We start from the raw sequence: 20,242 nt of genomic DNA, 5'->3' as shown, positions 1-20,242 counted from the left end.
ATACCTGTATACCAAAATGTATCATATATTTTCAATATGTTCACTAACACAAATCCATTCGGTGTAGTAACATCACATCGGTGACTAAATATTTTATTCTGAAAGGTAATGACCGGATGAAACAGTTTCCAGTAGTGAGGCTTCTGTCAGCGGCCTCAGTTTCCTATATCAGCTGGCACACACGTCCGTTTCGCTGTAGTGTCCTAGCTTTTGTTGAATGCAATTATTTGATTTCAAACTCGGTAACTACTTTTTTAATGTATATGTCTTTTTGAGTTGACAAGTAGAGGATACTCTTCCAAATTTTGTATCTATTGCACGTCTCGATGGACTCTATTCAGGTAGGTGAGTTTGCTACGTTACTATTGTAGTTTGTCAGCTGTCAAAAGGTAGCATGTTGTTGCTTGAGGTTTTTTTGGGCTAACAAGGGCAGGGTCGGTTAGCTACAAAGTGACACGCAGGTGCAGGTAAGTGTTGTTACTTCAATGGTGTAATAAGCATAAGCGATATTTTGCCCGATAGGTAGCAAAATAATATATATGTATGTGTAAATGTAAATATAAATGTGCTTGTTTGTTCGTCATTTTACCATTTTGTCAAATATCCACAGACTACGGTGTCTGGATTTTCTCTGGACCTGGGCCCCCTGAAAGAGCCACTTGGATTTATTCGTGTCCTAGAATGGGTGCGTAAAATTCACCTAACCGTTTTAGATTCCATGCAAGTGGTGGAACTTAAAAGATTTTGAAACAAGCTTCGTGGTTTCCTGTTGACGCGAATGACTACTACTTCGACGCCATGGCTTTGAATTGAATGAGAAGTGTCAATTGTCTTTGGTAGCAACATTGGCTCTGATAACAAAACGTACTGTGTGTAGCATTAATGTTATCCAAATTACATGCACACGAACCTGTATCAATTGCACTTTGCTTCAAAACCGCTTTCTCTGCTGCATTACTTACTCTCATCAGAGTGCTGACAATTCCTCTTCTGATTATTAAGTGAATACAAAATACAATAACTTAAAAAAATAAAAATAAAATATATATATATATATATATATATATATATATATATATATATATATATATATATATATATATATATATATATATATATATATATATATATATATTTATGTTTTACAATGGGTACACTGTAAAAATTAACACCACACTAGCAATTACAATGCTGACCCATAATTGCATTTAGTTAAAGTTATTTTTTTCATAGTTAATGCTCTGTTGTTACCCCAAAACAGCAAAGTTTCCCAATTGCAGTGGGGTAAAAAGAGGAGCTGCATGTGTTTACCAGGAGCTATGGCAACGTTGGCAACTCAAGCTGAATATCCTAAACAAGATGTCTTGAGTGTAGTGAGTAATCTGATCGGATTCTGTAGTAAAAAGGGAAATCATTTGAAGAATGCTCTATCCATTTGACAGCTAATAATGGAAGCGTATTATGTTTCTGATGCAGATGACTGTGCTCATGTCTTTGCTACAGAGCACTGTAGTACTGTATGAACGGAGTTAGAAGCAGCCAGAACCTACTTCTTGTAAAGCCCTTACGAGTTGATCCATTAATGATTAAATACATTATTAACAGTAACTTAAAACAATATCACTACTGTATACAAATCAATTCTCTTTACAGTCCATACTAGGGCTGCGTTCAGAATTAAGTTTAAGTTCACAATTGAGTGATGTGCAGTCCGGATCTTTTTGTTAAATCTGATCTTCTTATGTAGTCGTTCACATTACACAAACAAAAGTGTCTGAAATGTGACCATGAAGTGACACTCTACAATACAATGCAATCCAACTTTATTATACACAAAACACAATTATCGAGTGATGAAGCATGTTATGTGGTGCAGTGTTTGCAGTAGTGAATATGGCCCCTTGTATCGGTCTCAGTTCTGACCCATTTGTGGAAATGTCATGGATTTTGTGCTTAAATTGACCAGTTACCCTCCTTATTGATAATATTTAGTAATTTTAAAGCATCTGCTTTTCACCACTGACATTGTTTTTCCCCTAGTTGTGACCTGTTTAATCTGAATTGAGACTATAAAAGGTTTACTACTTTGGGGGTATGCTGTTGCAAAAAAAAAAAAAAAACTATTATTTATTGTGTATTTGAATACCTGGAAAAAATTGCATAACATATAGGAAATTCAATTGTGAGTGCGTACTCTATATATCGTAGTGTCATCAACAGTACATGTTGATGTGCCTTTATGAGGCGAGGCCTGGTGGGGTGGCATGTGGCCTTGGCGGGTCCGTCTGGGTGGGAGCTGTGCCCGAAGAAGCTCAGTGCGGGTGCTTTCATATGGAAAGCGCTTTGTTACAGCACCAGCTGTTGTGAAATCAAGCCATCCATCCATCCATCCATTATCCGCCGCTTATCCGGGGTCGGGTCGCGGGGGCAGCAGCTTCAGCAGGGAAGCCCAGACTTCCCGCTCCCCAGCCACATCTTCCAGCTCTGCCGGAGGGATGCCCAGGCGTTCCCAGGACAGCCGGGAGACATAGTCTCTGCAGCGTGCCCTGGGTCGTCCTCTGGGCCTCCTGCCGGTGGGACATGCCCGGAACACCTCCCCTGGGAGGCGTCCAGGAGGCATCCTAAACAGATGCCCGAGCCACCTCATCTGGCTCCTCTCTACGTGGAGGAGCAGCGGCTCGACACTGAGTCCCTCCCGGATGGCCGAGCTTCTCACCCTATCTCTAAGGGAGAGCCCAGACACCCTGCGGAGGAAACTCATTTCGGCCGCTTGTATCCGAGATCTTGTTCTTTCGGTCACGACCCACAACTCGTGACCATAGGTGATGGTAGGAACGTAGATCGACCGGTAAATCGAGAGCTTCGCCTTTTGGCTCAGCTCCCTCTTCACCACGACAGACCGATACAGCGTCCGCATCACAGCGGAGGCTGCACCGATCCGCCTGTCGATCTCTCGCTCCATCCTCCCCTCACTCGTAAACAAGACCCCAAGATACTTAAACTCCTCCACTTGGGGCAGGATCTCCTCCCCGACCTGGAGAGGGCACTCCACCCTTTACCGACTGAGAACCATGGTCTCAGATTTGGAGGTGCTGATCTTCATCCCAACCGCTTCACACTCGGCTGCGAACCGCTCCAGTGAGAGTTGGAGATCACGGCCTGAGGAAGCCAACAGTACCACATCATCTGCGATAAGCAGAGATGAAATACTGCGGTCACCAAACCGGATCCCCTCATCGCCCCGACTGCGCCTAGAAATTCTGTCCATAAAAATTATGAACATATTCGGTGACAAAGGGCAGCCTTGGCGGAGTCCAACCCTCACTGGAAACGAATCCGACTTACTGCCGGCAATGTGGACCAAACTCTGACATCGGTGGTACAGGGACCCAACTGCCCGTATCAAGGGGCTCGGTACCCCGTACTCCCGAAGCACGCTCCACAGAACTCCCCGTGGGACACGGTCAAACGCCTTCTCCAAGTCCACAAAACACATGTAGACTGGTTGGGCGAACTCCCATGCACCCTCAAGGACCCTGTAGAGAGTGTAGAGCTGGTCCACTTTTCCACGGCCTGGACGAAAACCGCACTGCTCCTCTTGGATCTGAGATTCAACCTCCCGATGGACCCTCCTCTCCAGTACCCCTGAGTAGACCTTTCCAGGGAGGCTGAGGAGTGTGATTCCTCTATAGTTGGAACACACCCTCCGATCCCCCTTCTTAAAAAGGGGGACCACCACCCCGGTCTGCCAATCCAGAGGCACTGTCCCCCATGTCCACGCAATGTTGTAGAGGCGCGTCAACCATGACAGCCCCACAACATCCAGAGCCCTAATGAACTCCGGGCGGATCTCATCCACCCCCGGGGCCTTGCCACTGAGGAGCTTGTTAACCACCTCGGTTACTATAACCCCCGAGATAGGTGAGTCCACCACGGAGTCTTCAGTCTCTGCTTCCTCAAAGGAAGGCGTGTCGGTAGGATTGAGGAGGTCTTCGAAGTATTCTCCCCACCGTCTCACAACGTCCCGAGTCGAGGTCAGCAGCACCCCATCTCCACTATAAATAGTGTTGGTGGTGCACTGCTTCCCTCTCCTGAGACGACGGATGGTGGACCAGAATTTCTTCGAAGCCGTCTGGAAGTCGTTTTCCATGTCCTCACCGAACTCCTCCCACGCCCGAGTTTTTGCTTCGGCAACCACCGAAGCCGTATTCCGCTTGGCCAGTCGGTACCTGTCAGCTGCCTCCGGAGTCCCACAGGCCAGAAAGGCCCGATAGGACTCCTTCTTCAGCCTGACAGCATCCCTTACCGCCGGTGTCCACCAGCGGGTTCGGGGGTTGCCGCCACGACAGGCACAGACCACCTTACGTCCACAGCTCCGATCGGCTGCCTCAACAATGGAGGCAGGCACGAAACATGGTCCACTCAGACTCAAATGTCCCCCGCCTCCCTCGGTACGTGGGCAAAGTTCTGCCGGAGGTGGGAGTTGAAACTCTTTCTGACAGGGGATTCTGCCAAGCGTTCCCAGCGGACCCTCACAATACGTTTGGGTCTGCCGGGTCGGACCGGCATCTTCCCCCACCATCGGAGCCAACTCACCACCAGGTGGTGATCAGTTGACAGCTCCGCCCCTCTCTTCACCCGAGTGTCCAAAACATGCGGCCGCAAATCCGATGACACGACTACAAGGTCGATCATCGAACTGCGGCCAAGGGTGTCCTGGTGCCAAGTGCACATATGAACACCCTTATGTTTGAACATGGTGTTCGTTATCGACAATCCATGACGAGCACAGAAGTCTAGTAACAGAACACCGCTCGGGTTCAGATTGGGGGGGCCATTCCTCCCAATCACGCCCTTCCAGGTCTCACTGTCATTACCCACGTGAGCATTGAAGTCCCCCAGCAGAACGAGGGAGTCTCCAGGGGGAACGCTCTCCAGCACACCCTCCAAAGACTCCAAAAAGGGTGGGTACTCAGAACTGCTGTTTGGTGCATAAGCACAAACAACAGTCAGCACCCGTACCCCCACCCTAAGGCGGAGGGAGGCTACCCTCTCGTCCACCGGGGTGAACCCCAGTGTACAGGCGCCAAGCCGGGGGGCAATAAGTATGCCCACACCTGCTCGGCGTCTCTCACCTTGGACAACTCCAGAGGACTGGTAACAGAGCCTACGCTGTGTGTGGAGGTGAGCCCGACTATATCTAGTCGGAATTTCTCTGCCTCGCACACCAGCTCAGGCTCCTTCCCCACCAGAGAGGTGACATTCCATGTCCCAAGAGCTAGTTTCTGTAGCCGGGGATCAGAGCGCCAAGGTCCCTGCCCCTTGCCGCCGCCCGACTCACACTGCACCCCACCCCTTTGGCCCCTCCCACAAGTGGTGAGCCCATGGGAAGGGGGACCCACGTTGCCTTTTCGGGCTGTGCCCGGCCGAGCCCTATGGGTGCAGGCCCGGCCACCAGGCGCTCGCAGACGAGCCCCATCTCCAGGCCTGGCTCCAGAGGGGGGCCCCGGTGACCCGCGTCCGGGCAAGGGAAAACGTGGTCCAATATTTTTGAGCATCATAAGGGGGTTTGGTGAGCCGCGCTTTCTCTGGACCCTCACCGAGGACCTGTTTGCCATGGGTGACCCTACCAGGGGCAAAAGCCCCAGACAACTTAGCTCCTAGGATCATTGGGACACGCAAACCCCTCCACCACGGTAAGGTGACGGCTCGCGACGGCTGTTGTGAAATGTGCTATATAAATAAAGTTGTATTGTATTGTATTGGGGCGGCACGGTGGCCGACTGGTTAGCACGATGGCCTCACAGTGAGAGACGGCATCGGGCGTGGGTTCAATCCCAGCTCCGGCCATCCTGTGTGGAGTTTGCATGTTCTCCCCGTGCCTGCGTGGGTTTCATCCGGGTATTTCGGTTTCCTCCCACATTCCAAAAACATGCATGGCAGGCCGATTGAACACTGTAAAATTGCCCCTAGGTATGAGTGTGAGTGCGGATGGTTGTTCGTCTCTGTGTGCCCTGCAATTGGCTGGCAACCAGTTCAGGGTGTCCCCCGCCTACTGCCCGAAGATAGCTGGGATAGGCTCCAGCACCCCCCGCGACCCTAGTGAGGAGAAGCGGTACAGATGATGGATGGATGGATGGATTGTATTGTTCTTGGTTCAGTAAATGGCTAAAAAGTGCATTGGCATCTGGCCCTCCTTTCCTATTTCCTACGTGTGACGGCATTACAGTGAGAAGCCATAAAGATGATCACCTGGAAAATCATCTTTATGGGTTCTCACTGTAATGCCGTCACACGTAGGAAATGGGAAAGGAGGGCTAGATGCAGTGAGAACCCATAAAGATGATTAACTGAAAAATCTTTGAAAAATCAGGTGCCAAAAATATGTACCCTGATATAACAGGAAATACTGTACTTATAGTTCCGCATAAATAGGTCGTAGAATGTGATTGACCCTTCTTGGTCACAACAAAAGATAAACACTGTCTTCAATAATTACCACACAAATAATTACTTTTTGGGGTTGGAGATCTAAACATTCACAGTGCATGATTGAAAAAATGTATATTAACCTGTCGCTGAATAACCTCTTTGAGAGAAATCATTGTCAGAAGTCAGCCAATAGTCCAATCAATTTTGTGTCATTGTAGGTGTGGGTTAAAGCTCCCCTGCCCTATTAAAAACACCAGTTTTAGTTTGTGACCTTGTGGCATAACTTAGCCCTTGCATGGTGAGTGCAGGACCCGGGTAAGTTGAGCCATCCCCCGACCCCCACCCTCCCTCCCTCACCCAACCACCCCACCTACTCTCCACCCTCAGAGGACCAAACAACCCCCCTCCCAAAGAAAATCCACTTTTCAAAGGTTTATATCTTTCGAAATGGTACGTCTGTGTTATTTTGAAGTGCAAATCATGATAGACGGTGTTAGAATACATTAATATAATAATTTATCCCAGGTTAGCCCAGTCAGTTCCAAGACTTGTGAAAATATCAAGACAAAATAAATATACTTCCTCACGGTTCAGTGTGCAAAGATATGAGGCATCAAATGCGTGGATGTGGGAGAAGGAAAATTTCACGTTCTGTATACTTGACAAAAAGAATTCCTCCAAAAAGAGAGTTCTGAATAATGACTGCCATCATGCAGGGATGAATGTGAACAAGGCTATAATGATAGTTTTGAGTCGTTCATTTTTATTACTCGAATAAATACTAAATTTCGAAATCAATGAATAATCATTTTCTTAATCAAGATTTCAGCCCCAACCAAAATAATCATGGTTATTATTTTTCCTACAATTGTCCCTCCCTAATTTATATACGGTATATTAAGATTAATACCACTGTAAAAGACCCAACAGGGTGAAATTTGAAATGAAAAAAAAAAAAAAACCCACCGACTGTTAATTAGATTTTGGCAATAAATGCATATGACATAATTCCACATGTTCATTTCATAGCTTCTCTGTAGGTTGTGCTGCTTCCAACATAAAAGCATTTAACTAATCACATTGCAGCCATCATTTGTTGTTGCCGTTGATGCCTGGCAAAATCAAAATCAATCAAGTCTTCCAGGTCTTCACAATCTGTTCTCCAGGCCCTCTAACACAAAATAAATGTTGATGAGACCAATCAGATTTTGAGTTGCCGTCACCTTGGCCCTCTAACATGGGTACGTCACAGTTTTCATATCTTTGATTAGATAGTCAGAGTGTACAAGTCAAAGCTAATTATGATGGCTGAGGGTGGAGAAAAAATAGATTGGATAGCAGAGTTACTGTCAATGCCATTTATAAGACAGCGTTTTCATGAAAAGTCACAGCTCACAAAATCGATATAATGTCGTTCGCATACCCTGCTATTTTTTTCTCCAATTTGCTCTGGAGCCGTGTATAAGACTGAGTCGTTCATATACCCAAGGGGGGCAGAGCGATTACATCAAGATTCCCGAAGTGACGTCCGCATTCCCGAATCAGAGGCGAGAAAGTCAATTTCCCATGCAGTGTAGTGCTTAGCCTGAAGACGGCTACAACACGGGCAATTTTTATTTATTTTTTTTTGCTCCCAATTCAAGATTTCAACAAACATGCCCTTCATGAAATGTAAGTTCTAGTCGTCATGTTCTTTTCTTTGTTTTTGTTCTGTTGAAAATCGTGACATGTTCCGAAATGGGTTCTTTGATCCACCCATATACGTAACTAACGTGTAATTTCATTGATCGTACCGGGAAGAAATGTTAAGTTTACATGCACTTTACTTTTTCATTGCAGAGCTCTCACCATGCTTTTTTTTTTTTGTACTCCATATACAGACATGAATTACCGTGCACACTTTTCATTAGGAATGGGCGAGTACTGATACAAGGTTTTATTATTGGGCCAATAGCAGACTTATTTCAGGGCATTTAGTCCTTGTGAAGGCTGCCAATACCAGTCACACATTCTCATTAGCTACTGATGCCCTCTTTTGTGGCCGTTCTACTATCATCCAGAAAATTGCATCCATGTAAATGGTATTTTTCCTCAATACTCGGTATGAAAAAAAGTGACAATGAACATCGCTATTTGTTATTTTTATTACAGTTGGAGGAAGAGGGAAAATATTAAAAATATAGAAGTTTCTATCCACTTTTTTTACTTCCGTACTTCATATGCACAAATATGTTTTCATTTAATTATTTAAACAAAGTAAATTCATGAATTTAATTCATTTGTGTACTTTTACTTCTCACTAAATCAATATGGGAGCCTTTAAATAGTAATTTCATTGAATTGCAACCTGAAGAATACAAAATTAAATTGGATCACAACCTAACGAATTGTGACTTTTTTTAAATGCCCATCCTTAGCGCGTACGTTTGTAGAGATCCCACGAATATCGAGATGTTATTAAACATGTGTAACAGCTACTGTTAAAGAATGCATGAATGACCTATGATTTGTTCAAGCTGACAGTTAAAGTTAAACTGTTACTCAAAAGCGTAGCCGGTGCAAGGTTTTATGATGACACTTTGGACTGTGGAGCAAATTGATAAGAAATCTAAGCTCGACTATTGTCAATTGAACGGGTGGTTTTTGACTTTTTAATTTCCATTGTCGGCTTTATTTCCGCTTTAAATGTCGTACCAAGACAAAAGATGTTTTGTGTGATGACTTTTCTGTTTAAAATTGAATGGATTGTTATTTTTAAAGTGACACTTCATTGACGTTAACGTTGGCCCTTTTATATTATGTTTGCATGTAAAAATGTACTAAAAATTCTACCCCCTAAAAAACTGTGTAGTGACTAAGTTTTTCTTTTATTGTGATGAGATTTATGATAAATTGGCACGCCCCCTTTTGGAGCTGGTCTTGTTATTTTTTTTACGGTCTCAGCATCTACGTCACAGCAAGTAGGCAAGTGTGGTAATCTTGCTGGCCTTGTCAGTTCTGTTGTTTGAAATGGCGACCGATCACCACCAAAATGCAAATGCACATTGCTACTCTTGTCCACTTCAAGCTGTGGAAGTATAAACACGTTCTGCGCAATAGTCTGTATTTATTGATGTGAGCTCATATGATCACCTCGCAAAATCAAAAATACAGTGGCGATTGATTCTCCACTTACACAGGCTGAACCGAACAAGCGCAAGAATGTGCACACGAACCCCGACTGGTTATATTTCGGACTGGTTATATTATTAGCTATGCTAATCTTTTGTTAAGTGTGAGGAGGCAGCCAGGCATAGATGTTTACACCTCCCACCCCCAACGGGTAACAACAGTACGTTCTTCAACAGTGTTAAAATTAACAGCACTGCTCAGGGCAGAAATCAGCTTTTGGTCGCTAAGCAGACGACGTTAGCACAACAAAGTTGGCTTCTTACCAGCGACTTGGTGTTAGGATGCCTGGCTGTTGCCGCTCATGCACGTTCACATCCACCACCGCTTGTAACCAATTCATGAAGCTGTCAGCGGCGCGGGCAGGGTCGGTGTTGATTTTGGTTTAAGTCCTCATCGATGAACCCTGGAGGTGTTATTCTTGAACGGTGCGCATTGCGGAGCAATATGTGCTTTTAGTCGGGGCCGCTTCAGGAGCGTCAGTGTTCAGCGAACAAAATGTTCCAGCGAGGAGGCCGACTCCACAGCCAAGTGTGTCCGCATTGGAACAGTATATTGAGTGGTGTATTAGCCCGCAGCTTTGACGTTCCAAAGAACAAAATGGCGCGTTGTAGTTAAGTCGCCGACAGTAGAAAAACTGGGGCCAATCCTCATCCAGAATACTGTGCATGTCTCCTCATTCCCACTTCAGTCGCTGTAAATATCCCGACTGGTGTTTTTATGCCATGCGTCCTCACCGTGATCAGCTAAGAAGCAGAGTGCAGCATCCTAACAGCATAATCTATGTACCTCTGCTCACTTCCACATTTCCTCCTGTTCATATAAATCAGCCACGGAGAGGTTAATCCTTCTGATATGTTGAAATGGTCATAGGTAGGGATGCCCACATGAATTTTGGTGCCAATTCATCAACGTTTTTCAATGTTATAAGTAATAAAAGTACAATGATTTCCAATGGAGAATTTTTAATCGGTCCCTTTAGTGACTCTCGCAGGAACTTGAGGACGGCGGCCGGGGAATGGCCATATTCTTCATTAAAAGTAGGCGTTTTTAAAGTTGTCACATATTTCCTAATTTCTCCCAAATGAATGGATAAAAAAGAAAATAACTAATTTCAATTTCTTGATCAAAAATATATTACCTGTTAGTGAAAAACGGGCCATCTTGGATCTTGTTCTCCTTTAATGTCGGTTAACGACGAACTGGTAACTTGAAGTATAGTTTTAGTGCCTTATCCGGTAAGCCCAATTACTTGACCAAGTACCCAATTATAGCGAGACATAGCATGGTGATGACCTAAAAGCGCTTGTAGTTTGAGATGCGCCAATAATACCCTGTTAGCTATTTCCTTGTAAAGGCAGAAGACCAAAGATAACAAGACTTTTACTGTTTTGGCTACAGAGGGTAGTTTCTATATACAGGGGGCCCTCAGTTTACAACCAAATTCCATTCCTGCAAGGGATGGCACGATACCACTATTTCATATGCGATACCCTTTCCTTGAGGGTTATCTGATTCGATCCTATCCTGATCTGATTGTTTTTATCCAAATGTTGTTCCTCTTACATGGATTTAATTTGCTTCATACCGACGTCTAAAAACACAACGTTCACTGTACGACAACTATTCTGGTCCCTTATGGCAACAGCTTTGTCGGCTTCAGCTCCCGTGATGAAAACACAGTCATGCCGACCATGGCCACAGCTCATCTGTGCTATGGCATGTCACGCAAAGTGAAGGTTAAGATTTTTATGATATAGTTTGGGCTAATGAATGGATTAGATCGGTTCTATTGAAAACAATTTGCTAACTTGGATTGGACTCAATACTGCTCCAGTGCATCTGCTCGGACCATCCTTAATGGCGACAATGCAAGCAGAATTTCTAGGCAATCATCAAATTGTCAATCAATCACTAATACATTTGTGAAGTAGGGCTGCTCGATTATGCTCGAAAAAAAAAACACTCAAATTTTGAACTTAAGTATACTCACTAATAGACATTGTAAAATGAGTACTAAATTATCAATGTTTTATATATATGCTAGGGCTGTCAAAATTAAAGCGTTAACTCAAGATTAATAAAAAAAAAATTCCCGCGATTAAATATTTTAACTCTGTTTTATTTACTTCAAAAGTAATTTGCATATCTTCCAAATCCAAATTCAAACACGACACCATATTAGCCGTGCATCTTTAGCACATCATCTCAACACAAAATATCTTGCTTAAGTTACCACTGAGCCTTGCAAACCAACACTGCTAGAGTGTGGTGCTCATAACTAAAGGTACTGTATAGGTTTTGAGAATTGATTCTAAGAAAAACTCCTGTAAAGATGACTCCGTTTGGATCGTATTCAAGGATCACAGAAAGCTATTAGAACAGTCTTTGATTTAAAATACAATACATATTTGGTGATTGTACATTAATTACAAGATATTTTTCAAATAAATACCTGTTAAAAGCTTCACAAAAAAATAGTAGTCGAAAAAATGTGATTAGTCGCAATTAATTATGGAATCTTTTGCGATTAATTAGTTAAAAAAATTTAATTGCTTGACCGCACTTATATATTTATATATAAATTTATAATTTTTAATTAAATTATATTAAAACTTCAGTAAAGTAGTAATAAAGTAAGAACTTGGGCTCTTTCTAACAGTCGATGGGAGCTGTGGCGCCATTTTTTGTAAATTAAAATTAAGTATAAAATATGTAATAAATCCATATTTACTCTTGAAAAAACATTTTTCGCCACAGGCAAAAGAAATCCACTGAACGTCGCCAGTCCCCTGTTATTATGGTCAAATCCGCAATGAATTGTGGGAAATGTGCTTCAGCTGAGAGGTCGTAGATGCAGGCTCAGCACTCAACACACGTTTGACAATTTGGACACCATAAACACTCGTAGACTTGACGGGAACGCAATTGAGGGGCACAAGGGTGCAAGTGTGGGGATTGGGATTGGGCCTAAATATCAGAACTGCAACTGCCCAGAATGCAAGTCATAGAGCCCTATCAAAAAACGGTCATGCTCCTTCACTCATTCACTACCAGCAGAGTAAAAAAAAAAATGGACCTTTGCCGTCAATGGCAGTAAATGAGTTAAGTAAAAACTGTCCTTACGTGGACAAACGCAATTTTTTTTGCCCAACTAGTTTTCTATGTGTATGAGGTTCACCATTTGTATTGAATAACTTGAGAAATCCTACCTTCAGGCTTGTCAAGATAAAATATTTTACTGTACTTGTTCTGTTAGTTTTGTTCATTTTGCTTCCTTATTCCACATCCTCCAAGTGAGTGAGTCATTGAGCTTGACTTTTACTTCATTGTTCATGTACTCTCTTGCTTATTGCTCACTATTATATCCTAGCTTCAATTGTTGAAAACACTTCTATTCCCCACCAGGATAAAAAAGAAAAGACCACTAAAGTGGTGGTGCCAAGCCACTGTTTGTATTGCAGAATGTCAAACAGGATGTGTAGTCCTGAATGACAGGCATGTATGCCACAGCCTTTTAACATGGACAGAAGCCAGTAACTGCAGTATTGCAGGAGAGGAGTATGGCTGGCTAATTTTGCCATCATGACATATTGGGTTAAAAAAAAATGTAGTGCGGAATGCTTGAGTCTGACTGCAAGGCGAATGCCTGGTGCGACACTGGACTCGCTGACGGAATCCCTGCCCTGGCTACCAGGCTTATTTGGGGTGCTGTTTGTCTGGCACCACGGGTCAAACAAGGCTGAGATGAAAGCTGAGAAATCGTTCGCAGTTCCAGAGATGCTTGAAAGTTGAAACCCATTCTTGAAAATCCACAATAAGCAGGAAACACAACTGCTCCATACTTTGACCTTATCTGTGCTTTGCCTCATAAAGGCAAGCAACGTCTGAAAAGGATGTAGATGAGTTACACATTTGTAATGATGTGTGTAATGTAAATGACCAAATGACATTTTTTATTACATTAGTTCTGAAGCAAGTGGAGTTGCCCCCTGCTGGTCATTATGAAGAAAGCATTTTTAAGCATTTTGATGACTATACCAACTCAAATGTGACCTTGATGTGGAGAAGCGGTGTAGGAAATGAATGGATAGAACACAACAGATATTCATTGATGTTAACAAACTATATCTCAATACCTCTGAGACACCATAGAAGAATTATTTTTGAAGAAGTCTAGCTGAGTTAGAGGCTACCTGCCCTAGTGTGGGATAAGCTTTTTGCAAAGTCAGTTAATGTCATGGGTTAGAGGAAATGTATTGCTTGCGCGCCTTTCTTCCTGCTGGTGTCTGTGCTCTGTCAGCATAGTTGAAGATATAGCTTGAATCCCTTCCCTGACAAAAGGCATTTTGCTGACATCTATTCTTGTGTGGAAAAGTGGTAATACAAAAAGTGCAACATTAAAAACGTTAAAACAATGCTTACTGCATGACAACAATCTGTCTTGCTTTTTTAAACCTTTTCTATTAAGACATTTGCGCCTTGTTTCTTAAAATTGAGTTGAATTACAAATGTTACTTTCGTGTTCCCGGGAGAATTTGAACGTGAGTCCCGTTCCAATTGATTCGTGAGACTTGTTGCCCAATTGTAAATAGCCTATATCTGACAGACATAAATGCCTCATGCATCACTGGCCTAACTGGCTGCTTAGTTTTTGTCAACACCCTCCAAATTTAATTTTATCCCACATTTGGAAGGTTGGCGGGTGTTCATTTAGAACCCTATACAATGAGACAATCAGATAAACAAGTACAGTAAACTGATTAGCACTACACTGGAGCAAGGCCGGATCTAGGCAGGGGTAATAGGAGGCCTGGCCCCCTCAAATAAATGTCATGACCCCCCTCCAAACAAAATCTTCCAAAATAAATTATATTTCACATATTTTTTATGATCTTGTGCCTCTCTCCCCCGCTCCTCTTCTTCCTGTCTTGATCCCTTGCTTACCCCCTCAAATATCAAATATATCAAGTTGTTTCTCAACTCCGCTCCATCTCCCGTTTTCATGCTGCTTAAAGTATCGGCTTGCTGCTGGCTCGCTGTTAGGCATAGCTGTCTGCAGTAAGCAGAGACCCAACTTCCCCTCACCCTTCAGTATGCAAATGAGCCAGTGTCAGGTTTCTAATAGCAGTTTAAACCAAATGTGAACCAAATTAACTTTGTTAAACTCGTTCATAGCATTTTGTGTAGTGACATACTTAATTGCTCATAACCGGAGCTGGACACTTGACCCTTTTTTGACGGTCAGTCCCTCGCCCTCCGGCGCGATCTTGGTACCGTTCCGGCCTCGACCCTCCTGCCTAATTCATAAAAATTGTTGGCCCCGGACCCCGTTCCGGACTCCCCTACGCCGCAAAATAAACCGTCTGTGCATGACGCCACCGCGAGAGAGATGCTAACGGCAGAGGTTTATTTAAGCATCATTAGCGGGCTAATTTACTATTCAAATCCGCTAGCCTCATTATGGTCTTTATCGTCTACTTCTTATTTTTCTCCTTATTTGTCAAATTCCTCTTTCTTCTTCTTTACAATGCAACTAAATATGCACTGTTGGTGTTATAGGGATTGTGGTATTGCCCCTCCCCCCTCTTGTATTGGTATGCCCCAGTAGCACGTGAGGGGGCGCAGGTTACGTGATGTCAGAATAAGAAAATACAGACACGCTTGAACGCACACTGCTAACTCACGTCCCTTCAGACACAATACAGTTGGTAGTGGTGCTTCGGAGGCAATTTTTGTTGTTTGCCCATTTTGCAAGGCAAGAAGGTTCATCACACGCATGAGGGCCGATTTGTGGGCCCAACTAAAATCAATCTCCAGCCTTTGTTAACCAAACCTTTTTTTTTAATTTTTTTTTTTTTTAATATGTCACCCCCTGCTCATCTGCCCCAAAAATGAGCGTCCGGCCGTGCCAGCGGGCTCGTCCGTTCCGCCCCCGTGACGGAGTGCTCTGCTAATAACATAATAAAAACAAGAGTTAATATTTTTCTTGAAAATCATTTTGTTAAGTCGACAACCACAACCAAAACCATTCTTTACAGCCTATACTCCTAGAACAGGTTTTGGCCTGTCATGGAGAATGCACTGTCTGCTCTCTGCCACAGATTGATCACAAATTATTTGTGCGTGCAGGCCCCGAAAGATAGCCCCGCCCCCACCCAACTTCTGCAATCTGGCTGATATCTATCGCATCTTAATTTTCCCCTCCAGCATAAATTTCAGCAGACTTGTCCCAACCTCGTGTATCTCATTCTCGTCAGGGATTCAGTCTTGTAAACTAGTGACATACAACAGAACAAGAGTTGTGGCTGCCCCCTTATACATGCTTATCCACACCCGGCCTCGCACTCTAGGTTTGGAGTCGGGTCTTGGCGAAACCATGTGTGAAAACAACTTCATAAAGCCTTCAATTTCTCTTCTTTTTTTTTTCTGCGTTTATGCTATGTAATTATGTCATTATTGCACACTAAGGTACAACTAAAAAAAAAAAAATCCTTGCATTTTTTTCTAACTACATTTGACCAATGGATACAGCTGCCAATGTCATCATGGCAAAGACCCTGAGTAGCTTGGCCATCCAAGTTGGAACGTTAGACTTGATTACTTGTATTCTATACAGCTGTCTCAGATGCATCTGACAATTTCAATTACTTCTCTCCTTATTTCCCCTTCCAGGTTTTTACCATTTTTGCCTTTGCCACAACTGGAGGTTACTCTGGAACAACTCACTTCACAGTCAAATGTCCTGAATCTAAGGAACCAATCGATGTCAAGCCTGTGTTTGGATACCCATTCAGGTAGAAAACTCAAAAGTAATATGTATTCAGATAGTTGATACATATATTTCTTAAAATCATATGTATTGCTTGAGTGAATTCAGAATAGTGCAGAGTGCACACATGCCAAACTCAAGGCCTGGGGGCTGGATGCAGTTCACCGCATTATTTTATGTGGCCCGTACTTTCAAAACTAGTCATTCATCAGTTGGTTGCTTATGTGTAATATGAGGCAATCCGACTTTGTACATTCATTCGGGGTCACACTTCACTCATATAAAGGCCCTCTGAAGGAAATCATAACTACGATGGCGGAGCAATGAAAATGAGTTTGACATCCCTCTGACACCCAATACTCCTTTATCTCTAAACAACCAATATTAATAAGCTTCACTTGGATAAATAATGCAGGCAATACCCAAGTAGTATTTTATACAGAAGCGTATGCCAGCATTTTGTTTCTCGAAGAGTGATTTGGGGAGTGCATGAACTGTACTGGACATTCAGATCAATTTCACGTTTCCACAACATCATCAGAAAAATTACAAAATGTATCCGATTTTGTTGCACATCAATCCTGCAATCAATCAAGTGATTTTGTCTGAGTCTGCATCTTCAAATATATTTTAATTCATATTTCTATAATCTGTTCTTGCTCTCATGGACTAGTAAGTGAGCCAGGTGAGAATGTTATTTTATGATTCTGATCATGATTCATGATCAACAGTCAGTGGGATGATGTTTTGTCTTTTCTGCTATTCCCTTTAGGTTGTCAGCATACCTTTATGAGATGCCTTCATGTGATGGCAGTCCTTCAAATCACACTTTTCTCCAGGGAGACTTTTCCTCCTCTGCAGAGTTCTTTGTGTGTGTGGGTGTGTTTGGGTTTCTCTACTGCACTGCAACACTGATTCTTTACTTGGGTTACCAGCATGTCTATCGTCAGACCACCCGTGGCCCCTTCATGGTGAGTATGTTTCCCATATTCATAACTATCGCTTCAGAGAGCCAATTTAAAAAAACAAACAAAAAAAAAAAAAAAAACAATCTGGAATGATCCCATACGAAAACCTTTCACAGGTTTCTAAGCACATGCTTTTTCTGTTGGTGGTAAGTACCAACTATACACATTACAGATAACAGACACACCCTTCAATAGGATGGCCTGTTGCTAGGATACATTTACACGTTCGTCATATTGAATGTTTCAGAATTGCCGTAAACTAAAGTAAGTAAATGGACTGAACTTTAAAAAGCATATCATCATTGTAACAGTGTTACGTAACCCTCATGCAAGAACTACAAAAATACATATTGCTGGCATCAGGCGAAAACCAAAAAACAGCATGTCTGTTCAGCCTAAACATTGTTTCGTCAAAGAAAGGAAGCAATTTTTAACACTTGATATTGCTCAATAATTTGTAATAAGAATATACCAATGTGAAAAATATCAATTTGTAGAACAATATTAAATTGACCATCTTTGAACGTCAGAACGTTATTTGTTTGGAAACCAATTTTCACTGCGGGAATTTACACACCGTTATGCGCATGCAAGACTTTGCCGCATTAGCCACAAACTGTTATATTGGCAAAAGGCAACGAAACATTGTTTAATTTCTTTTAATCTTTATTTTTTTTTGTTTTAGTACATGTTCAAACAGTAAATGAACATGGTTATCTTCACCATGGTGCCATTCTTACATATTTGATATGGCGTCAACATTTACGCACACTTCAACACGTTATCGCCTCGATACAGTATTATTCAGATACTGTAGTGTCTTTTACCTTTCACTTATTACTATTGCTGACATGACACCCGCAGTGGACTTCCTGGTAATGCCCTGTAAAATACAAATGTTAAAAATGTGTCAAAAGTATTTTTTCCCCAATAAAAAATGCTGATTACGGATTTAATGTGCATAAGAACTAGAAAATTGACTACAAAATTATGAAAAGAAAAATAAGCATGTTCGCTGATAAATGGAAGCTCTGCTTAAGCTTTGTAAAGTGCTTGCTATAATAACGAACCAAACTGGTACCACTCCCCTTTAATTGGCCTAGTTTAACTCGGACTGGAGAAAAAAACGAGGCTCACAGTCAGGTGTAATTTCAAAATGCGCCACCCATTTTAGTGGATGAAATTCCTTAGCTTATGGAAAAAGACAAAGGTATGTCAAATTTATACAGTGAGATAACCGTTGAAACCTATGCTTGTGTTTTCTTTCCTCAAGGATCTGGTGGTGACGGCTGCCTTCGCCTTTCTGTGGCTTGTGTCCTCTTCAGCCTGGGGAAAAGGTGTGACTGATGTTAAATGGGCTACAAATCCAGACCACTTGGTGGAGAATTGTGCAAACTGCCAAGCAGGAGAATTTCCGTCCATGGGACGCCTAAATGCCTCTGTGGTAAGTCATGTTAGGCTTTAATACAATACAACTTTATTTATATAGTGCATTTCACGACAGCTGGAGCTGTAACAAAGCGCTTTCCATATGGTGTAATATAAATTAGCGGGAAATTAGAATACAAATTAAAACACAAACAATAGATACCAGAAGAACAGCGACAGTCTCATGTTTGCCATTCCTACATTTGTGGAGGGAAAAATCCTCTCTCATTATGTAAACATATAATGTTAATTTACTCCTGCTCACTCCACAACTAAGACAAGCTGTAGAGTTGTCCTCAACGAAGTGTAAATGTAATTGTACAAACCGATTTTCTTTCCCTTTAGGAACATTTTTTTAATCATGATTTGCATTGTATACAGTGCCATCCAGTGGTCAAACTGCTGTATCAAATTATTCTCGTTTTCCGTATCTTGTGTATTCCACAGGTATTAGTGGTTTAATGTTGTTCGTTAATTCCTCACTTATTGCTACTGCATCCTTATTGCACCATATACCATCATTGTGTGAATAGGTGGACTTTGTTGAAACAATTTTTGAGCCTTGAAGTTAGAGAACCACAATATATAAAATCAAACAAAATGCATGGTTAATGAATTGGGTGCATCACTCTTGCACAAGAAAAAGTATAGTCTAGTGTATTCTCTTTATTACCTTTTCACAATGCTCCCAAAGCCTTCTGATCTCTGCTGGCTACACCACGACACAGGCACAGAACTTACTGTCTAATCGCTGCACAATACGTTGACTCTTATGTCACATCAGACTTGTTGAATTCATCATACTCCAAAACAGAAACTAAGCCTTGCAGGAAGCCGAGACACGGAATGATCACTGTCAAGCAGACAATGCTGTGCCCTAGGTGTCACTTTGCGCCCCTCCACCAACACTTTACATATCGTCACGCTAATTGTTTATTTATTTATTTATTACTCCAAATCACGAGTTTTGCAGGAAATGACTCTCCATCGTCCAATCAGATTCTGATTGGCTCTTTGGATAGGCACTTGTACAACATTACACTGCATTGGACTATAGCTCTCCACAGGAAATGACTCTGCATTTCATTAAAAAAAAAAAAAAAAAGGAATTTGGCAGTTATGTGTTTTAGCGTGACGATATGCTTTCAAAATGAGTTGACTATCATCGTTTTTAAAATTGACGTTCCTTTACAGCAGGGGTCTTCAATCCTGTTCCTCGAGGGCCGGTGTTCTGGCCGTTTTCCACCTCTCCCTGGTGCAACACACCTGAGCGATCGTTATCTAGCTTCTGCAGACCTTGCTGATTATCTGATCATTTGAATCAGCTGTGTGGCAGCAGGGAGAGATGGATGTCCTACAGGACACCGGCCCTCGAGGAACAGGATTGGGGATCCCTGCTTTACAGGATAACATGTCACACAATTTCAAAATTAAGCGGAACATTTCTTCATTGCATGACTGTTTGGTTACTTTG

At 42.5% G+C, this 20,242-nt stretch overlaps 1 protein-coding gene across 1 annotated transcript in view; it reads left to right on the top strand.

Moving 5' to 3' along the window:
* Positions 1–132: 132 nt before the first annotated feature.
* Positions 133–20,242, top strand: part of sypl2a (synaptophysin-like 2a) — a 26,519-nt gene continuing 6,409 nt past the window's right edge. Inside the window, exons 1-5 of the mRNA XM_088309536.1 lie at positions 133–341; positions 611–685; positions 16,276–16,397; positions 17,145–17,343; positions 18,614–18,784. Coding sequence (XP_088165662.1) covers positions 327–341; positions 611–685; positions 16,276–16,397; positions 17,145–17,343; positions 18,614–18,784 — 582 coding nt within the window. The 5' untranslated portion in view covers positions 133–326. The remainder of the gene's footprint in view (positions 342–610; positions 686–16,275; positions 16,398–17,144; positions 17,344–18,613; positions 18,785–20,242) is intronic.

This window comes from Idiotropiscis lumnitzeri, chromosome 11, assembly GCF_059441095.1.
Source record: "Idiotropiscis lumnitzeri isolate Australia: NSW breed Sydney's pygmy pipehorse chromosome 11, RoL_Ilum_1.0, whole genome shotgun sequence".
Taxonomy (NCBI): domain Eukaryota; kingdom Metazoa; phylum Chordata; class Actinopteri; order Syngnathiformes; family Syngnathidae; genus Idiotropiscis; species Idiotropiscis lumnitzeri.
Note: the sequence above shows the minus strand (reverse complement) of the source record. Positions and strands in the feature narration are given on the sequence as shown.